The sequence below is a fragment of the Vigna radiata genome, chromosome 8 (genome assembly GCF_000741045.1).
Source record: "Vigna radiata var. radiata cultivar VC1973A chromosome 8, Vradiata_ver6, whole genome shotgun sequence".
In the NCBI taxonomy this organism is placed as follows: domain Eukaryota; kingdom Viridiplantae; phylum Streptophyta; class Magnoliopsida; order Fabales; family Fabaceae; genus Vigna; species Vigna radiata.
In genome coordinates, this window is record NC_028358.1 from 43,309,289 (window position 1) to 43,328,870 (window position 19,582).

Consider the following 19,582-nt stretch of genomic DNA (forward strand, 5'->3'; position numbering starts at 1 on the left):
TGAAAAATCCAGAAACAGTTATGGCTGGTTTAGGAAACCCGTCGAAGATTAATTATATACAAAATCGTTACAAGAAACCAATAAATATATTACATGTGGGTGATTGGAAGTAGGAAATCATTAAATAACGCGTTGAAGTTTACAAGGAAAATGCAGATTCTGTTGTCGTGAACTGGTGCCGCCTGTTGGTGGTACAGTGTGCAATGGTGAAACGACAAAGACGTTTTCTTTCTTTCAAAAGGTATGATACGACGAAGACCTGGTTAGGGTTATGTAGCCGCCAACTACATATTTTTCAACACCTCTGTTTCTTACGTGTTTGGTCACTCAAGTTTCGACCATTCCATTTCTGTGCAACTTTTCGTTAAACAAATAAAAAACAGAAGCGAGGTCTCGTGGCATATGGGAGCATATTCAAGAATTTCTCCCACAAAATTAAAATTCAATCCAATAATCAAAAAATGATTGTCATTCATTATATTAGACGCGTTTGAATTTATGTTTTTGATAAAAATTGCTGTCAAATAAAATTTGATGACTCTATATTCTGTTACTTGTTAAAATCAGAAATAATATTTTGACAATAACAAAAACTTTATATTCATTTGATATTTTTTTTATCTTTTTTTAAGTATAAAAAATTATCTTTTAAAATTATTTTAATTTTGTAACGTAAATGTAAAATATGTATTATTTTACGTTTAATAAGGAGAGTTGTTAACCGGTGTGTTGTTTTACAAAGGGTGTCAAAGTCTAGTTTCTCAAAAGTTTACAAGAAAAGTCAATGTGGGTGGCAATGCTAATAATAGAATGGGACAATGCATGTCGTACATACATAAGTTGAACGTGTACAATGGGTAGAGATTCTAACCCTGTTTTCCATTGAAAAAAAAGAGGAAAATAAAACCAGGTTTACGAAAATTAAATAAAAGATAAATAGATTGAGAATTATAATTATTCATTTAGAGAAAAAAATTATATTTGAAAAATAATAAATAAAAATAATTATAAAAATTAAATTTCATAAGTTTAAGTCTAAACACGCCAACTTGTTCACGTACCTAGCTCTAATAGAGATGCATTAAGGAAATTAATACAATACTCAATTTGAAATAATTAAATAGTGTTTTTATCGTGATAAGGAATTACGTTTCATCTATTTGAAGACTTTAATATTTTTGTAAGTTTTGTTTAAATGACAATATCTTATAAGAACCACACTTTTAGAATCTTTCATTAATATTTTTAGTTTTAAAGGCCTACGATATAAAAAAATTGTATAGTATAATTTGGTCATTCATTTAATTAATGTTAAAATTTCTAACATTCTCTCCCATGCCAAGAATATGGAACCTGCGAATAAAGAGGAATTTAATAGCATATAGCACCATAGTTCAAACTCTATCTCATCATAGGAAACTAGACTTTAACTTTATAAGCCTAATTTAACATCTAATACCAATTTGATAACATCAATTTACGCGTATATCCCAAATAGTAGCACTTTTAAATAATATGTAATTTTTAATAATCATCTAATAAGTTTTTTTTATAAGTAATTTTAATGAAAAAATAAATAAGAAAATTCAAATAAACGAGAGTTTATTAATATCAGAAATAGTCAAGTATGATTTGTATGTTACTTTTTTCCTAATAAAATAAAGTTGACATTTATATATTTTTAAATAAAATATTATTCAAAATTTTAAAAATTAGTTAAAATAACCACAATCACATGTTAATTAATTCATGCGAAGTTATTTAGTTCAAATAAGAAAAAAATATATTTAAAGAAAATATGTTATTAAAAATATAAAAGTAAAAGTTGGAAAAGAAATATGTTACTAACAAAAATAATGATGCATCAATTAAAATGATATATATTAACTACTAATATTAGAAAAATGTATAACTTAAATAATCATATTTTTTACCATGCCATTGGTATTGATTAGTTTGACTAGTGACTAATCTTAATTGACTAAGTAACTAACTTTTAAAATCAATTTACAAAGTTGTTTAATATTTTTTTCTTTGTATAAATATCTCCATCATTTTAAAATTTTATCCAGTTTAGTCTTTTTTCTTATAAAAAAAATCATTTATTTAATATTCTTAAAATAATTAAATATGATTTTAACCCTATTAATATTCAAAATTAATTTTTCTGTTTCATTTTCCCTTTTTCTTCCCCATTCTCCACTGTATTTCATCAACCTTATTCTTATTTCCCTTTTATTCGATTCTTCTCTCTCTCTCTCTCTCAAAAATAGGAAACAAAACTTTGTTTTGAATTGGGAACCTTATTTGAAATGTTGTTTGAACTTAACTTCTCTTGCATTGTATATATAAACCTTTTTGGATGTTATTTTTGTCAACACTAAAAGGATAACAAAAAGATTGTTTTTTTCTTTATTAATTCAAGAAACGAGTTTTTTTTTATGTTATTATTTTTGTTAAAAAAGAGGTTGAGTTTGGGAGGGAGGAAGAAGTTAAGTATGGTAGAGAATGGACAAAAAAGCATTTGAGAGGTAGAGAAAGAAAATAAAAGGTGAAAGATGAATCTTGAGATTAAGTTTAAGTTGACTATAAAGAAACAATTTGAATCACTTTAAAAATATAAAAGATTAAATTGTTATTTTTTAAAGTAAGACCCAACTAGTAGAAAATAAAGATCGATGTAAAATTTACTATTTTTTTATTCTACACTTGTTTTTCACATACTTATTTTTTAGACTTATCTCTATCCATCAGAAATTTTTCAGAAACCACTGGCAAAAAAGGTGAACAGAAAAATTAAATGTAAGTTTGGGAGATTTTTGACATTTCAATTAATGTATAAACAGAAAATTAAATTTAAGGATGGATTGCAAATTTCCAAAAACACATTTATAATTTTATTTAACAAAAAAGGAAAATGAAATATTTATTTTCTGAAATCGCAGAAAACGAAAGAGATTAATATATTATTGTGATGCTTTGAATTGTAATATTTTGAGGTGAGAAGTATGGAAGACAGGACGAGAATCCGTTGCCACCGAAGTTATGTGTCAATCCCTTTCTTCCCACCAATTATTTAAATTTCTCAACTAATTTAATATATTCCTTGTTTTTATCTCGTAGCCAAAATGTTCATAGACGATGCTACAATGACTTAATTAACAGATTCTTTCTTTATAATTTGACAAATTACGTTCAATAATATATTGCTATACGTCATTAGTACAATTTTTTTACATAATCAATTGAATATGTACTTCTATCATAAAAAATAACGAAACTTCAAAACTATTATTAAACATTATTAAAGTTTTTAACTTAACAGATTGACAGAATTAAAAGAATATTAATACCAAACAGAACCGGTTGATTGTGATTATAAGATGACAAAACCTAAAAACATTGCTACCCGGACAACAGGTGCATAACGATACCCACAAATTATCTCTAACTAGAAGAAAATCATAATTTTTTCTAATTATTTCAAATCATAAAATTTAACTATTAATGGAAATATCAATGGGTTACTAATATTCAGTAAAATAAAGTCCATATATTAAGTTTAATTTAAGAGTTTTCTTATGACAAAGTAATTTCGATTGAATTCATATATATTTAATTTTTTAAATCTAAGTATCATAAATATAAGTTTTTAAATTGTCATCAATTTAATATGATATTAAGAATATTTTTTTCACACTAAGCAAATGTAATTGTATTAATATTTGGGATGATATTTCATGTTTTAACATTTAGATATCTAAATTTGTTAGGATTTCTTGTTTTTGACCATAGATATACTTTGTTGTTAGTTGTGTCAGGATAAATACTCATGTGACTTTTCTTCTTTAATAGTTGACAAGGATGAAAATGTGTCTAATAATTGGATTTTAGATAATATTGGAATGTTTTCTCAAAAAGTTACAAAAGATAAAGAATCTTCAAGGGATACGAATTTGGAGACAAATAATTTTAAAAAATGAGGGAATGATAAAGGATTAACTTCTGAAACATATATGAGAAGAACTTGAAGAAAAACATTTGCAATTCAAAGGATCTATGACAAGGTCAAAGATCAAAACACATCTCCTTAAATCTTGAATCTTATAATATTCCATGAAGAGATGAATTTAAAGAATGTGAAAATCATGAACATAATAGAATAATTACGAAAATTAAATAAATTGTATTTTTTTATTTTAATTGCAAATAATTTGTTTCTATGTTTTAAGTTATCTTTAGACTCAATGTTTTTGGACTTTCTTTTAGGATTTCTTAGGTGTCTTAAACAAACATCTGTACCTACCTATATATATATATATATATATATATATATATATATAGGAACACAAAATGCACATGTGGACACTTTTAAATCATAATATATGCATTAGAAAGGATTTTGTTTTTGTTGAATGTTATCTAATATCAAATTGTTTGGATGGCTCGTAAAAACTTAGTTAGATATAGAATAAAAAAAATTAAAAAAAAATCTGTGTGAAAATACAAGGTATAATTATTAGACTCCAAAAATAATATGATGAATATTTATAATAAATGTAATAGTTTGTTATATTGTATTATGTGTATTATCGATAAAGATAGTTATTTTAAAAGTTGATCAATTTATTATATACAGTAGTTTTAATTGACAAGCAGTATAAAGCCATTTCCACTATTGTATATATGTTCAAAGAATTAAAAATACAATAAAAAGTAAAAACAAAGTTAACCATTGAAAGAAATCTATGCAAATAGAAAAAAAAATTACAATACTTTGCTCATACAGATAGACCAAAGTAAGAGATAAAATATAAAATGTTTTATAACAAGTTTTGATAATCTCACTCCAAGTTTGATTTTGAATGGTACGATAAATTAGTTGGATATAAAATTTCACAATTTTAAGAAAATAATTTTTATTGAATTAAAATTATTTTTAATTAAATTGATTTATTTTAAAATATTTTATTTAAATAAGATAATTAAATTTATTATATTTTAGTTTTATTTAGATATAATATATCAATTAAGCAAAAAATACAAATATATCTTAATATTAAATAATATTTAATAATTTAAAATATAAGGTGATTTTGTTAAAACTATTTTTGACTAAAATATTGTGAACTTTATTTAACTGGTGTCAAGAATTTTTGTTCTAAATTGAAGAGCCGCATTTGGTGAAAGCTTCATAAACACACTCTCCACGTTTTTCTTGCTTACCTTTCTTCTTAAATTCCCTAATCTTCATGCATGCTGATTAGCAGTAAATCCTTATTTATCTTCTTTATCCCTTAAGTCATTGTTTCATTTCTAACTGATGTAACACCTATTTCCATGCATGTATGTAGCAAGATGAATGGATGGTTTGCATGCTATTCAAGAAGATTGGTAGTTTAGGAGATGACAACTTTTCTACTACTTGTTGACTTGGAAAATATTATTTTTTCAAATTTATTAAAAATAGATAATTTTTAAAAAAAATAAGAAAATGAATAAGTGATGCTGCAAACAAGATTCAATTATATTATTCAATCAAATAGCACCAAAAATAATATTAAAACTCCTTTCCAGTAAATGGATGACAAACTAGCTGAGAACATCTCAAACGCAGTAATATCATAGCATGTTACATCAAAGATCACAATTTACACTCTACTTCCTTCTCATACATGTTGTGCCATTAAGCAATCTCACTTCCCGATCATCAAAGTGAAAATGACTCTCAGAGATACACCTATTTATTTAGTGAACTTGTTTCGACAGTACAATGCAGCAGTGCAAACAAGAACACCCCCAATAAGAAATGAAGACCTCCCTATTTGATGTAATAAACTGCCAATAGTGTAAGCCCATATCCATCGTGATAAAAAATGCAGGCCACAGGTATTTTTGAACTTCTGGATTGAAAAATCCTAAAGTAGATACATGTTCTGTCAGTTCGATGAAAGAATTACAGCCAATCTCACAAATCATTATCCTCAGTTGTTATAAAAGGGATAGTTTGCATAGAGTTCCCGTTATCTATGCTATTTCAACGCAAACAACGACTTGGAGGATAGAGTCATTTTTTTTTCAAAAAAATGCAATTGAAGTAACTGATCGGCAGTCACCCAGCCAATAAGTGCAGTTCTTCATGATTATAGTTTACCCACATTGTCAACAAATGTAACCAAACTGGAATTGTATGTTTCCAGAGAGAAATCCTGCACATTCTCACAAAAATTGTCTAAGTTTTATTCAATGTGGAACACTTATCAAATTATGTTTAACAATTTTCTCAACATAAATGGTAAAACTGCAATTCAATGAATTATGCACTATTCTGCCACCCAAACTAATCAATCATATAAGAACAACAAAATAAATATTGATATGCAAGAGGAAAGTAATTAATGCCAAAGTTAGAAGCAGTTAAATCTGATTTCCCTAACTAAAATCCAACATCCTAGAAAAAACAGTATCCACCCTATTAGAAATAGTAGTCAAGGTTTTGCTATTTTCTTCTGTCCACATTGATCAGAGCTATTTGACATTTCAGGTACCAGATTCTCTTCATTGTTAGAAATTCAGATGAGAAAGGGTTATTTTGCTCGTAAGGGATGTAAACAAAACAACGCATAAACAAGAGAAGCTGAAAAAGTACATATACCATTACATCACATGCATATCAAACCTGTCACCCAGTCTCTTTGATTTTCTTTTGTAAGAAAGCTTTTTTCTTTCCAGAATATATTGTTATATCTCAGCTCGATGCTAGGAAGTATAGGGTATAATAGTAAACCAAACAAACGAAATGACTGACTTCCATTCTACCCTAATATAATGCAATACATTGTAATAAACAAATGCTATGCATTTTGAAAAACTTCGAGACTAATATGAACATAAATTCGCTGATGCATAAAAAAAGGGAAAATGTTCATTCGTTTTATAAAGAAAATTAGAAAGGAAAACGGTGCAACGACATAGGAAAAAACATACATGAGCCGAGAATGAAAGAGGAATATGCTCCCATTCCCCAGCTAATACTCTAAAAAGTTGTGTAACAATTCAAATTTAATTTAATTTTTTATTTTGAAAAAACTGCAGTGTCATGTGTTCCTGTTAGTATTAATTTTTTATGTAGAGAAAAACAGCAGAGCACTGAAGCAACCTAATGGAGTTTTTTTTTTTTTTTTTTTTTTTTGTACAGCATAAGCTAATATTTTTATTCAATAAGACTCAATATGTATATACACGTAAATAACAGAATAAAAGATCATGCTGCACAACGGGCAGAGCTAAAATATCTTAAGTGGGGGTAGCTGAAGATATAAAATATTATGAATGAGGACTTTTTTTATCTTTTATTGTTGAAATGATGTTAACAATAACCATTTTATAAATTTAGAAGCCTTATAATAATTCAATACATAGGATCATATATACAATTTTTTATGTAAAATATTGATTAAAAAAAGTAAATCAAACATCATAATCATGTAGCCAATTACCCACAAACTTTACAAATTCAAACATGTTTGTTCATTTGTAAAAGTAATTTTTATTGGACTATCATCAACACAACTAGGAAAAATTTGCAAAGTGCCCTACAATACTTATACATATCAACAAATGATCACCTCATAAAATTGATGTGTAAATATTAACTAACATAAAGACGTTAGTGAGCTATTATTAGTTCATAGTTGTTTGCTACGAGCCCATAAATAAAGTAGGTTGTTGTATTCTAGATAATGAACCTATAGACTGAATTTAGACACATTGAAATGATAGTCAAATGCTGTGAATAGTTTCTTTGACCTTCTGTTTCTCTCATTTTCTCTATATTCTGGTCTCCCTATTCTCCTCTTATTTCCCTGTCTTTATGTTTCTTTCATCTTTCCATATAAATTCTATATAATAAATATAGAGTTGAACTACAAATTAATTTAATAGTCAAAAGTTTTGTATAACCATCATGCCTTTTTCTTAATATAACTTTTTTATATTATAATTGTACTATCTCTAAAGTGCATTATATATATATATATATATATATATATATATATATATATATATATATATATATATATATATAAGAAGATAAAATTTTCAAAATTAATTATAAAATGAAGTAAATTGTGATAGAACTAACAATCTCATTTTTTAAATGAGAATTTCAAATAAAAATAACGAAATCTAAGAATTTTGGAGGGGCCATGGCCCCTCATCAGACTACAAGTAGCTCCACCCCCTGCTTCGTGATTTTACTAACTGCTATTGATCGTGGAAAATAAACTCAGAAACCAACTTATCTTCTCTAGAAAAATAACACTTTTTATCTTGATTTATTCAAAATTAAAACCACTTTGATAGTATCTAAAGGCATAATCTCAAAAATCACGGTCTTATTTGAGTAGTGCAATGATGCTTCCAGAGAATGTACAGAAATACTCAAGGAAGAAACGTCAAGGAGAGACGTAGAACATGCAGTAAATATTAAAATGACAACAAGTAAGCAAATAAAGCTGACTGGGACTGCAATTCTAGGCAGACACAACGGATCTTTCACCAACAGATACTAAATATTCTCAAATTAATACGAGTCATTACCTTTGGTAACTTGTGTTCTTGAGCTAGATGATCCATATGGAGCCTCACATTTGCTGATGCAGCAACCCAGACACCACGATCAACATCAGAATACACATATTCTACAATGTCAAACAAAGTTTTTGCTCCACCTTCAATTGCTTTCAGGATATTAGCTTCTCTACTTCTGCGGTTCCTGAAAATAATGATAACAATCCACCTAGTTGTCGACTCTGACATAAAATATCAACATTAAGCTATTTAGTAAGGGAAGGAAGTAACATATGATACTTTAGATATCCACACAGCATTTGTTTTGGCCAGACATTAACTCTCCCATGCATTGGTATTAAAGCGTGTGGCGAAAGCTCCAGAAAATTGTATGTGGTTTGGAAATACTCCTGCAAATGACAGCTTTATGTTGAGAAAAAGGACATCCAAAAAACAAAATATTATAAACTCCATTTTCTTTGTTATGTCATCTCCAATGCAAGGGTCCTACTATGGTATTTTATTTAACTTTACGTGGGTCTCACTGTGTTACATCACTTTTAAGACCTTGCAATTTTTGCTTCAAAGCAAAGGTCTTACAAGACCCACATTTTAATAATTTCTTATCTAAACTTTAAGTTTTCAAAACTAAAATCACAAATTTGTATTCTTATGATCCCCGCAGAGTCTTATTTTTCATGTCACATCAGCATTTTATAATAAGAATACCTTATAAGATCTAAAGCTTAAACTTATGAACTTAGTTATGACTACTGCATTAGAGATGCCCTTAGTGTACTTTTTACGGGAACCCAACCCTACTATTCTTGGGCAGCCTCTCAAAGTCTCTACATAAGCCTAGATGCCAAAGTGCTCAGAACAACCTTAGGTGGGAGTTTCTAGTTGAGGTTAGAGTTGGTTAAAGAAGAAGGAAATTTTTAAATACTTTAGAAAAAGGAGGGAATAAGATGGGATCATATGGAGAATACAGTTGATTTTTGTTAGCCTAAAGAACTCTCTAGCTTCTGCACCTATTTTCCAGCATTTCCATCTTAACCAATTCCTAGTAATACGAATTCTGATTAGAATGGTCAACAACTAGATATCCTAGAGACGTGTTGTCCACTAATAGTTCAGGTTTGAGAAACCAAGTATTGCTCATGGGACAAAATCAACCAGTGCACTCACATAACATGACACTGAAAAGACATACAGCCCAACCGATTGATGACTAGTGTGACTAAGATCAAGCCCTAATTTACACGCTGAAGTGCAAGATGGATTCCAGCTGCAGCACCAACGATATTATTCTCTAGTTTGATATCACAGGGATCACCAAAAGCAGTACCAGACTCCATTCCCACTTTGTCAAATAAGTTCCATTGTTTTGCAAACTGGAAAAATGTTGCCTTCTTCTGAAGGTGAAGATGCAATGGGGTGCATCACGAAGACAGACATATATCCCAATGCATGGAACACTTCCAAAGATGTAACTGTAGTTTGCACATATCTGTAAGGGAGGGGAGGGATTTTAACGGAGTGAAGAAGGGAGGGGACAAATTTTAATTAGATATTATGTCTGGTTGAGAGTGGGGGTGAGGATTTCAATGGAAGGGAGGGAAAGTAACCTTTTCTTGTTTGGTTCACAAGGAGAAAAGAGGGATCTTAAAACTTAATTTACTTAATATCATTATAATTTTGAAGTTCAACATATAAATAGTGTTATTTTGGTCAATACACTTTAAATGTTATAAATCAGCTCCCCTCCTCTCTAAATTCCCCTGATATCAGAAATGCAGACTAATGGATCTTACTCCAAGTCTTCAACATTCTTATAAGAGAATCTCAGTCTACAATTTAAATTGTATAATATGCATTTTCAATATGACGTCATTTTGCACTTACAGACATATTTCCACCAGCTCTTGGATCCAAGACAGCACTTCCCTGACTGAAAGAAAGTAAATTAATAATTTAACAGAGTCATGATCAAAAGAACTTCAATATAAAGTAGGTATTTGAAATAATTGTAACTGCAGAGAGGAAATGAGATGGCTTCAACATTGGATAAAATAACATAAATTCAGCATGCCAAACCATTTCTTTGTCTGCATTAGAACTAAGTAGACATATATTCCGTCATCAATTCTTGACAAGAGGATTTTGGTGAAGGTAACTCTAGCAGATTGATTCTCCTAAATCTCCTTCATGTCTTTATTAAATTCACTTAACTAGAAAGAAAAGAGTAAAGTTTGGAAGTAGATAATTTACTCTTTATTGACTTCTAGACAGCTAATGAGCTAACTTCAACCATCTCATAACTCAAAAAGTTCACCAGCTTGTGTAACATGCAATATTTGTTTATTTTTTTATCAAATAAAAAATGCAAGTAATAGTTAGAAAAAACACTGCACAGACAACCCCATGCACTTCCAAAAAAGCATCGGGACTCTAAGTAAAATAGTTTACTACAATTTCAAGTATCTAAAAAACAGAAGCCCAAAGCCCAACTAAGAAATTATTCCAAATGACAAGCATTCAAATGTAATGAAAGTTTCAAAACCATTCAAATATGTGTAAAAACATGAAACATATGAAATTTGAAAGTGTATCCATTCCATCCATGATATTTAAACTTTACTTACTATCTATTATCTAGCACGGAATCTTACCCCAGACAATGATCACCAACAATCAAGGAATGAGAATTTGCATGAAGAAGTGCCATATGGCCATCTGTATGTCCCTGAACCGAACATAATTTTCAAATTTTGCAGAAAACAAAAGCAACTTTATGGAGAACAAATATGATCTCACCATACTTATGACTTCAATACAAACTCCGTTAAGAATTAAAGTAATACTTAATTTAAATTGAGATAAATTTTTTCTTTTCATTTTTGTCAAAAACTGCTACCAGAAGATACTCAAAAGGTTTTTCAATTACAACTTCAAGACACTCTTTAAGGCAAAAACAAATGGTTCTAAAGGAGGGAAAAAGCACAATTTCACCATTTGAAGAAATTATATGTTGTAAATAGGGGATTATTAGGATAAAAATATCATAATGTCTCCATGGTAATTGGGAAAAAATATCCTTAGAATCTTCATATTTATTCTATTAGATTTTATAAATAGAGGAGTTGAGAATGTAATTAGTATAATTGTTATTAATTATATATTTCTTAAATCCCCTAATTATTCAAGTTGGTATATCAGAGCTCTTGATTGATGAGTTACTAGACAAGTATAAAGCTACATTGGTTGGAAGGGGATACACTCAAAGTTGTGGAAATCAGTATGAGAAGACATTTGTCCTACTAGCAAAGGTGAATATTGTTCAAGTTGTTCTTGCTTTGACAACTCATTTTTGTTGGACTTGTACCAGTTGGATGTGAAGAATATCTTTATTCATGAACCATTAGAAGTGTACATAAAGATTCCTCCAGGATTTTAAACTCATAATGAAAGGAATAAGGTATGACTTCTAAAGAACGTCTTATAAGTTACATGGTCTTTAATAATCTCCAAAAGTAAGGTTTGGGAGATCTACAAAAACAATGGTTTCCTTAAGATATAAGCAAAGCCAAACAGATCATACTCTATTCATAAAACACTCTATTACAAGTATACTTACTATATTAAAGGCCTAATTTGAAATGAAAAAACTGAGAAAATTAAATATTTCCTTGGGATAGAGTTGGTTTATTAGAAAAAAAACAAAAAAAAATATGCACTTGATCTCCTATTGAACAAATTGGGAGTAAAGCAAGTTCTCGTGTCAAAAAGACCTGATATAGAAAATTGGTAGGAAAACTTATTTATTTATCACACATGAAACCAGACTTTGCTTATGCAGATAGTGTAATAAGTCAGTTTATGTATGATCCGAGAAAAAGACACATGCAAACAATTGACAAAACTCTTTGAAGTCAAGTCTAGGAAACTCTTCAAGAAAGAAGTCACTTTGAGCCTGAAGATATACATTAATGCATATTGTGTAGGTTCTATTACTAATAAAAAATCTACCTTTGGGTACAATGTTTTCGGGAGAAAGTCTAGAAACCTGGAGTAGCAAAAAATAGATAGGGTATTTTGTTCAAGTGCAAAAGCTAAATTCGAATCCATGTTCAAGGTGTGTGCAAAGGACTCTGGATGATGATCACAATAGATTATCTTAAAATAAAGATTGACAATTGTATCAATGTATTGTGGTAATAAGTCAGCTTGCATTGCTCTTAATCCAATACAAGATGATGGGACTGAACATGCTGAAATTGACAAACCCTTATCATCAAAGAAAATCTTGACAATGGACTCTAGTTAGCAAACATCTTCATGAAGGGACTCCACACAAATAATTCCAAGATCTTGTGGTAAGTTGAGAATGACTAATACTCATTTACTAACTTGGGGGAAGTGATGTAAATAGAAGATTATCATGATAAAAATATCCCAATATCTCCATAGTAATTAGGAAAAAATCTCATTAGAATCTTCACATTCATTCCATCAGATTTTATTTCCTTTTTTAAGATAATGTGGCTGTTAAAAATAGAAGAGTTGAGAATTTAATTAGCATGACGGTTATTAATAATATATTTCTTTATTTCCTTTCATTATTCAAGTTTATCTTCCTATATGCTTAACTGCTCAAATATACCCTTGAATGATTTTTAATGTACATCTCATACAAATCTTTTAAAATAGTGGGTGTGCCATAGATATGATCAAGACAAGATATTTCAAGTCAACTAGGAATATGAAGGTGAAAAATACCGGTGCATAAATTGCTCTCAATCTATGACCACCAATGACAATGTCTTCATCCCCTGTAACTGAGGTATAGCCAAGGGACCAATCATCTGTCATCATGAAATATAAGTTTAATAGAACTGTATATCAGTAGTCATATACACATATATGAATAACAAATTTAATTGTGAATTGACTCCAATATGCAACAGAAGAATGTTATAGCACTGTACTCAAAATATGCATGAAAGTGATAGAAAAATTTGGATAAAGATAACTCACTTCCAATCAATCTGCAACCATAATTTAGAAGCACACTGATATATTTGTAAGTATCAAACCAAAACTGTTAAGATGTTGAAGTCCTTTGAAAACAAGTGTTGTGTACATTTAGAAATTAGCGCAAATCAGGTGCAGATGGAATATTAGTGGATTGATTCAAATTTAGTTTTAATGATTCGGATTGATTATTTAGCACTTGTTAGATTTTTTGAGAGAGAAATTCTATTATTCTATGCAATGGAAGTTGGGAATGAAACGAATTAAATCTGTGTGCCACGTTCCAAACATAGTTTAAATGAGTTGCAAATATTATTTTTAAATGACTTGGGAATTGGTTTCTTAATCAAATCAAATCCATTTTTAATGATTCCAAACAATCTGTTTGAATTCTGATCCTTGGGGTCTAATTGTAAGAAAATAAGATTGAAGACACCAAAAATATTGCAATCAGCTGTACTGCTTCTGCTCTCTTGTCCTGAAATTTCACTAACTTTATCAAGACCCTGATTACATAAAACTACACCAAGCATATCCTTTAGCATCTCTCACCTAACATATAAATAGCAACAAAAACAATTATCATGAATCACAAGTACTAATCAAGTTGATACCAAAATTATGGGTTTTGAACCTTTAATGTGACCATTTTAAAGTTCATACGAAAGTCATGATTGATAAGTTTTTGCTCAAAACCCAGATTTTTATGAAATCTCAACACAAATACAGAATATATCTTGCATCACCATGGATGTGTGTAATTTAGTTCCCAGTTGTGTGAATTTATTTTATCTGTTCTAGTTTTAAACAACTGAGTTAGGCATTTTTTGGAAAAATTTCCCCACAGATCCCTTTAGGAACAGAGAAACAAGGCCTTGTGTTTTTTCTTCCATAAATCAAACTAAACTTACGTACATGAGCTTTTGGAGAACTTAAAATAAAGTGTCTATAAAAGTTTAGGGCATAGTTGATTTTTTAACTTGTAGGAGAAGCTTAATCCACTTTACCTCCTTATTTTCTTTTCCTGTAAGTGCTTAAGGAAAAATTTATCCAAATATGGCCTTAATGTAAAACTAGAAAAATACGAGTTTGCAAGCTGTACGCATTTAACATTATTGAAATGAAAATATCAACATAACCTCTGCTTATGCGATGCATGGTCTTTTCATGGGCTAACAAAATAGCATCAGGGTTGCACTTCTGGATAACTGAGAGACCTGTCACAAAGGGTGAAAAAATATATTTGAAATGTAAGTTTCTGAAATATAAGAAGAGTATGTCCATTACAGTCAATATCATACCAGAAGAGAGGAACAAGTAATGATTTTTACATGGTGAATTCTAGTGCAGAACTAACAATTATATGATTATATCTTTTGCTGCTTCTTGGTTCTCATTTAGCTTTAAGGTCTTAAAATGTACAAATGACTATTTATCATTGCTACTTCACCATTCACCAACCATACTGGTAGCATAATCTACCTTAAAAAGCAGAAATCAATAAAGTTAAATAAAGACTCACCATCTACATGATCATGATGATGATGAGTGACAAAGACCACTAGTTGTCTTGGCAAAGCATTAACAACTTTCTCTAGCTGATCATTGAGTGACATGTTAAGATTTAATTGATGAGGAGACCAGCTTTCAAAAGCAAAATAAGAAATCAACCAATAATAGAAGGTATATATTGAGGAGAGAAATAAAACATCAAACGTATATCTCCATGTAAATTCCTCAAAAATCACATGACTTTCACCAGAATAGAAAAAGTTCAAGTCATTACACTCAAACAAATGACTTATTTTTGCTTTTGCATAAGCAACATCAAACTAAATTCAGAAACAGTTAACTCATATGATCAAGTATAAACTGAAATGCACATACCATGAATATGGAATTGAAAACAGGATAAAAGATGAATCCGAGGCCATACGCATGGACTACATGCACAAGCTGGATGAAATGAGAAAGTATACCTCTACATGGAATTCAGATAGGCATCCTGGATCAACGATGAGTGCATCTCCACTTGCAACAAAATTATTTTCTTCAGAATTATTTGGAACATTTTCAGGTGCAAACACCACCAAATTTGTCGTGCTAAAAGGCTTTAATGTCCTACTTCTCATAGGTATAATGATAACACCAGGTGGGTACTCCTGAAAATGAAAACAAACTTCATTTTTCACCAGCTTATAAAATAATGACTTTGAAGGATAAAAAGCCAGCTTCCTCTTTCTCCTTTCTATGTACAGAGATATCCAGATACACCTATGTTCTTGGACTACAGAGTTTTGAGTTGCTGAAAATTAACCGTCTGTGTTATTCAATTGGAGAATTTTTTGTCCTTTTAACCCGTAAGCACTTAACAAAGTGAATGAGCAGATTTGCCAAAGTGAATGAGCAGATTTGCCAGTGAAGATATAGAAGGGCAGTGAAAATCTAGTAAACAAAACATGCTAAATCTCAATGCTGGAGCCTTGCCTCAACATAAAAAAATAAAAAATTAAAAATTAAAAAAAATTAAAAAAAATCCAAAAAGTAATGTTTAGAGTGGGGTCTGGGGTGTGTTATTGATACAATACAGACAAGCCATGACAGCATTTGGAAAATTATTGCTCTCTGAGATTTGATTTAACAAAATCTTTCAACTGAAAACAAGTGGTTTTATAGTTTATTTAAATTCTTGCCCTAAAAAAGAGTAAAGCTTCTCCAGTATCCCTTCCAGATTTATTTAGAAGTTGTAATTTTCAATATCCAATAATAATATATGCTCCCACCAAGGAAAGGGAGGAAATTTAAAGAAAGAAAACCTGGTGGTTTATGGCTGGTGGGACTTTCCACTTTGTAGAGAAAGATGATTCGTTTATAAGACCAAGAACAACCAATGGTCCAACCCGATCTCCACATGGTTTCAATTCCTGAATCCAGTTAACACAGCTTTGGATAGACATCCATCTGTATGAATCTGAATAGATTTATAAATATCTAAAATTAATAAAAAAATGTTATTGACAAAATTGAAATTTAAAAATGAACAAAACAAGATAAATTAATGGTGCTTTAAAGCATACACTTGCATTAGAGAACGGGTTGTGATTCATTCATACTAGCTAGATTACTCATAAAAAGTATACATCGGGAAATAACTCAAAACATTTGCTCCATGATGAACGGATACTATACACGTATACAACATTACGATTTTTCTCATCTTGAAAAAAAACATAAAATACGATATGTTCAAATTTATTTAAAGTATGTATTTATGCACACGCATAAACACATGTATAAATATATAACTCACAAAATAAAATAATTTTTATTGTAATTTTTTAAATAAACCACATTAAAATTTAAAATCATTATTAAATATATTCCAAATTAAACTTATGAAAAATCAAATGTGTATACCAATTATAGTTTTATACAAACAAGTGGTGAGAATGAAAGTTGCTTCTATCAACATTTTTTATCATTGACACTTGTTTTTTAATTAGGCGGTACTCAAACATCAATTCCTAAAAATGTTTTCATGGAATAAATCACAAAGATTATATGTTATGCATGTTTAATGAAGGAACAGTATAAAAACCAAAAGGATGATAGTTATATATAATAATGGAATGTCATAGATGAGGCTATTTTACGAACAAGAGGTTTGAGTGTGGGATCCTTGATGAGTATTGTCTTTGTTTTCGCACGAGGTAATAAATAAGTGGCAAACTCTCACCGATGAAGTCCTTTATTGGATCGAGGTTTAAGTCAAAGAACAACAAGTATTTGTAATGCAGGACTATCAATTGTACCAAAAAGTAACAGTTCTAACTTACAGACAAACACTTTTTTTTAAGTATATTAGCACTCTTTTACTTTTAATTACCGAGACTATAGATACATACTTTAAAAGTATCTGACTGTGTCTGTGTCAAATATGTCATCAACACAGATCCATTGGCATGATGAAAGCATCAGTGCATAGCAACATTTGTTTAGCAGAAGCCACTTCCACTTTTGTTCACCAGGACATCATTTCTAATTTTGGTCATATCTCTAATCGATATGAGATTTGGGTTTCTCCCAATAGTTCTCAATTTATTAGAGTTAAAATTTTACAATATTTGACACAAAAGCAATCGGGACAATGATTAATTATAATCTAATGATGGAATAACAAACATCACATACTATATAAAGTTATTGATGAGTAAGAATTGATGAAATTTGTCTTCCCTCTTCGTTTGTCTGCATAAAAACCTCAGGTCATTTCAAACAGAGTTAGACTTGAAGCTGAGTGTTCATATTAGCATCATCTCTAACCTCATGTGTATGTAAGCATATAACCAGTAAATAAACCATGCTGCTTTGGAAAATTGTTTCATATGCTGAGAATCAAAACTTTTAGCAACGCATCCAAAATTCAAATGAAAGAGGAAGTTAACCTTTCACAAATAACAAACAAAGTAACACTGAATAAACGTAAACACCCCTCAGCTTTCCAAGTTCTGTTCAAAAGAAAAAATTGCATATTTTCTTAGACAGAAAATTTTCTCAACGATCTAATTCAACAAAGGAGGGGGCTAAAATGTAGTCTATGTCAACAGTTGTTGGTCATGGCTTTGAATCCAGAAACAGCTTCTTTGCATAGGCAAAGATAAGGCTGCCTACAATGACCATCTCTCACACCTTCACATAGCGGGAGCCTTCCGATACGAATTCACGTTAGTTTTTAATCTAATTTAAACAAAGCAGAGCAACAGAAACTAACTGAGCATAGATAAACAGACAAGCATCACTATCTTGAGGCAGTCCAAGGTATGGGCACAGATAAAATTCAATATAATTGCACAACAAATTTATAGCACACAACTCAATTCATACATCAGCCAAAATAAAAAAATTTAGTGATAACGATGATGATGAGAAGTGCAAAAGACAAACATGAGAAGAAGCAAACCTATAGAGTTTTTGTCCTCAGCCGCTACCAATTTCCCACCAACGAAGACTGTGTTAACGGGTAAATCAGGTCCAAAGGCAGCTTCCTTTACATACTTAAGGAACTTCCAACCTCCTCCTTCAACCGCCCCATACCCTAGTTGTCCAAACACCTAATCGGAATATAATTTCACACAAATTTGTCATCACCAAAGCTCAAAGACTCGATACATAAAAAAATTTAAGAACACTACCTCGTTGAGTGCCGAACGGATATCGAATTTCCTGAAATCGAAGTCCTTGAATTCGGCATGCGAGGGAGCAACTTCCACCAGAAGCGATGGGTCCGAATCCGGTAGCAGCAGGTTTAACTGCGCCGAGGGCAAGTCCCAGAGATCAGAATCGACGAAAGAGTCGTATTGTTCGTCGTGGAATTTGGGAGGGCGCGGCTGCTTGAGGAGCAGAAATTCATCGTCCTTTGAAGGGCTTTCGATTACGAGAGCAAGTCTGTGAGCTGCCATTGCCAAAGTAACTGTGAATGAATTGAGAGAGTGAAGTAAGGTCCCTACTTCAAACCAAAAAAGTGTTATGAACAGACGTTGAAGCAGACTTCAGCAGAAAAGTGTATTATGAACATTTATGGGCCAGCCCCTAGTGCCTGTGCCTGCAAAATTTAACTTACTGTGAGTTAGTTGAGTGGTGCAGTGCAGTAGGTGAGCTCAAAACTTCACATGTACATTTTTTTTTAATCCCACTAAAATCTCCTATGCATGCTATTCAAGCATAGGGCTAAGGCAGAGGAATCTGTACGTGGTTTGGAAAATGACAATAATGTTGTGCAAAATGACATCTAAAACCATATTATTAACATTATATTTCTTTGTTGGTGTGCACACCATTAAGAAGCCTCTCAAAGTCTAAATGGCTTGGAGTATATTATTTAAAAAACATTACTTTTTGCTTTCTCTCTTCATTATCTTACTCGAAGAGTTAAAAGTATATTATTATTTTTTACCCATTTGATTAAAAAGAAAATGAA

General features: G+C 30.4%; 1 protein-coding gene across 2 annotated transcripts; it reads right to left on the reverse strand.

The window, feature by feature from the left end:
* Positions 1–5,509: 5,509 nt before the first annotated feature.
* LOC106772122 lies at positions 5,510–19,342 on the reverse strand. 2 transcript variants are annotated; one of them, XM_014658301.2, is made up of 12 exons: positions 18,798–19,342; positions 18,566–18,716; positions 16,422–16,576; positions 15,585–15,767; positions 15,128–15,203; positions 14,745–14,822; positions 13,351–13,436; positions 11,244–11,317; positions 10,477–10,522; positions 8,872–8,981; positions 8,602–8,776; positions 5,510–5,918 (listed from the first exon to the last, which is right to left on the reverse strand). In XM_014658301.2, the coding sequence occupies exons 1-12, from the start codon at positions 19,062–19,064 to the stop codon at positions 5,745–5,747; spliced, it is 1,575 nt and encodes a 524-aa protein (XP_014513787.1). In that variant the 5' UTR covers positions 19,065–19,342; the 3' UTR covers positions 5,510–5,744. The 2 variants fall into 2 exon arrangements, with proteins under 2 accessions (XP_014513787.1, XP_014513788.1); XM_014658302.2 differs by having other exon boundaries at positions 5,775–6,209; positions 18,798–19,339.
* Between the last annotated feature and the right edge of the window lie 240 nt (positions 19,343–19,582).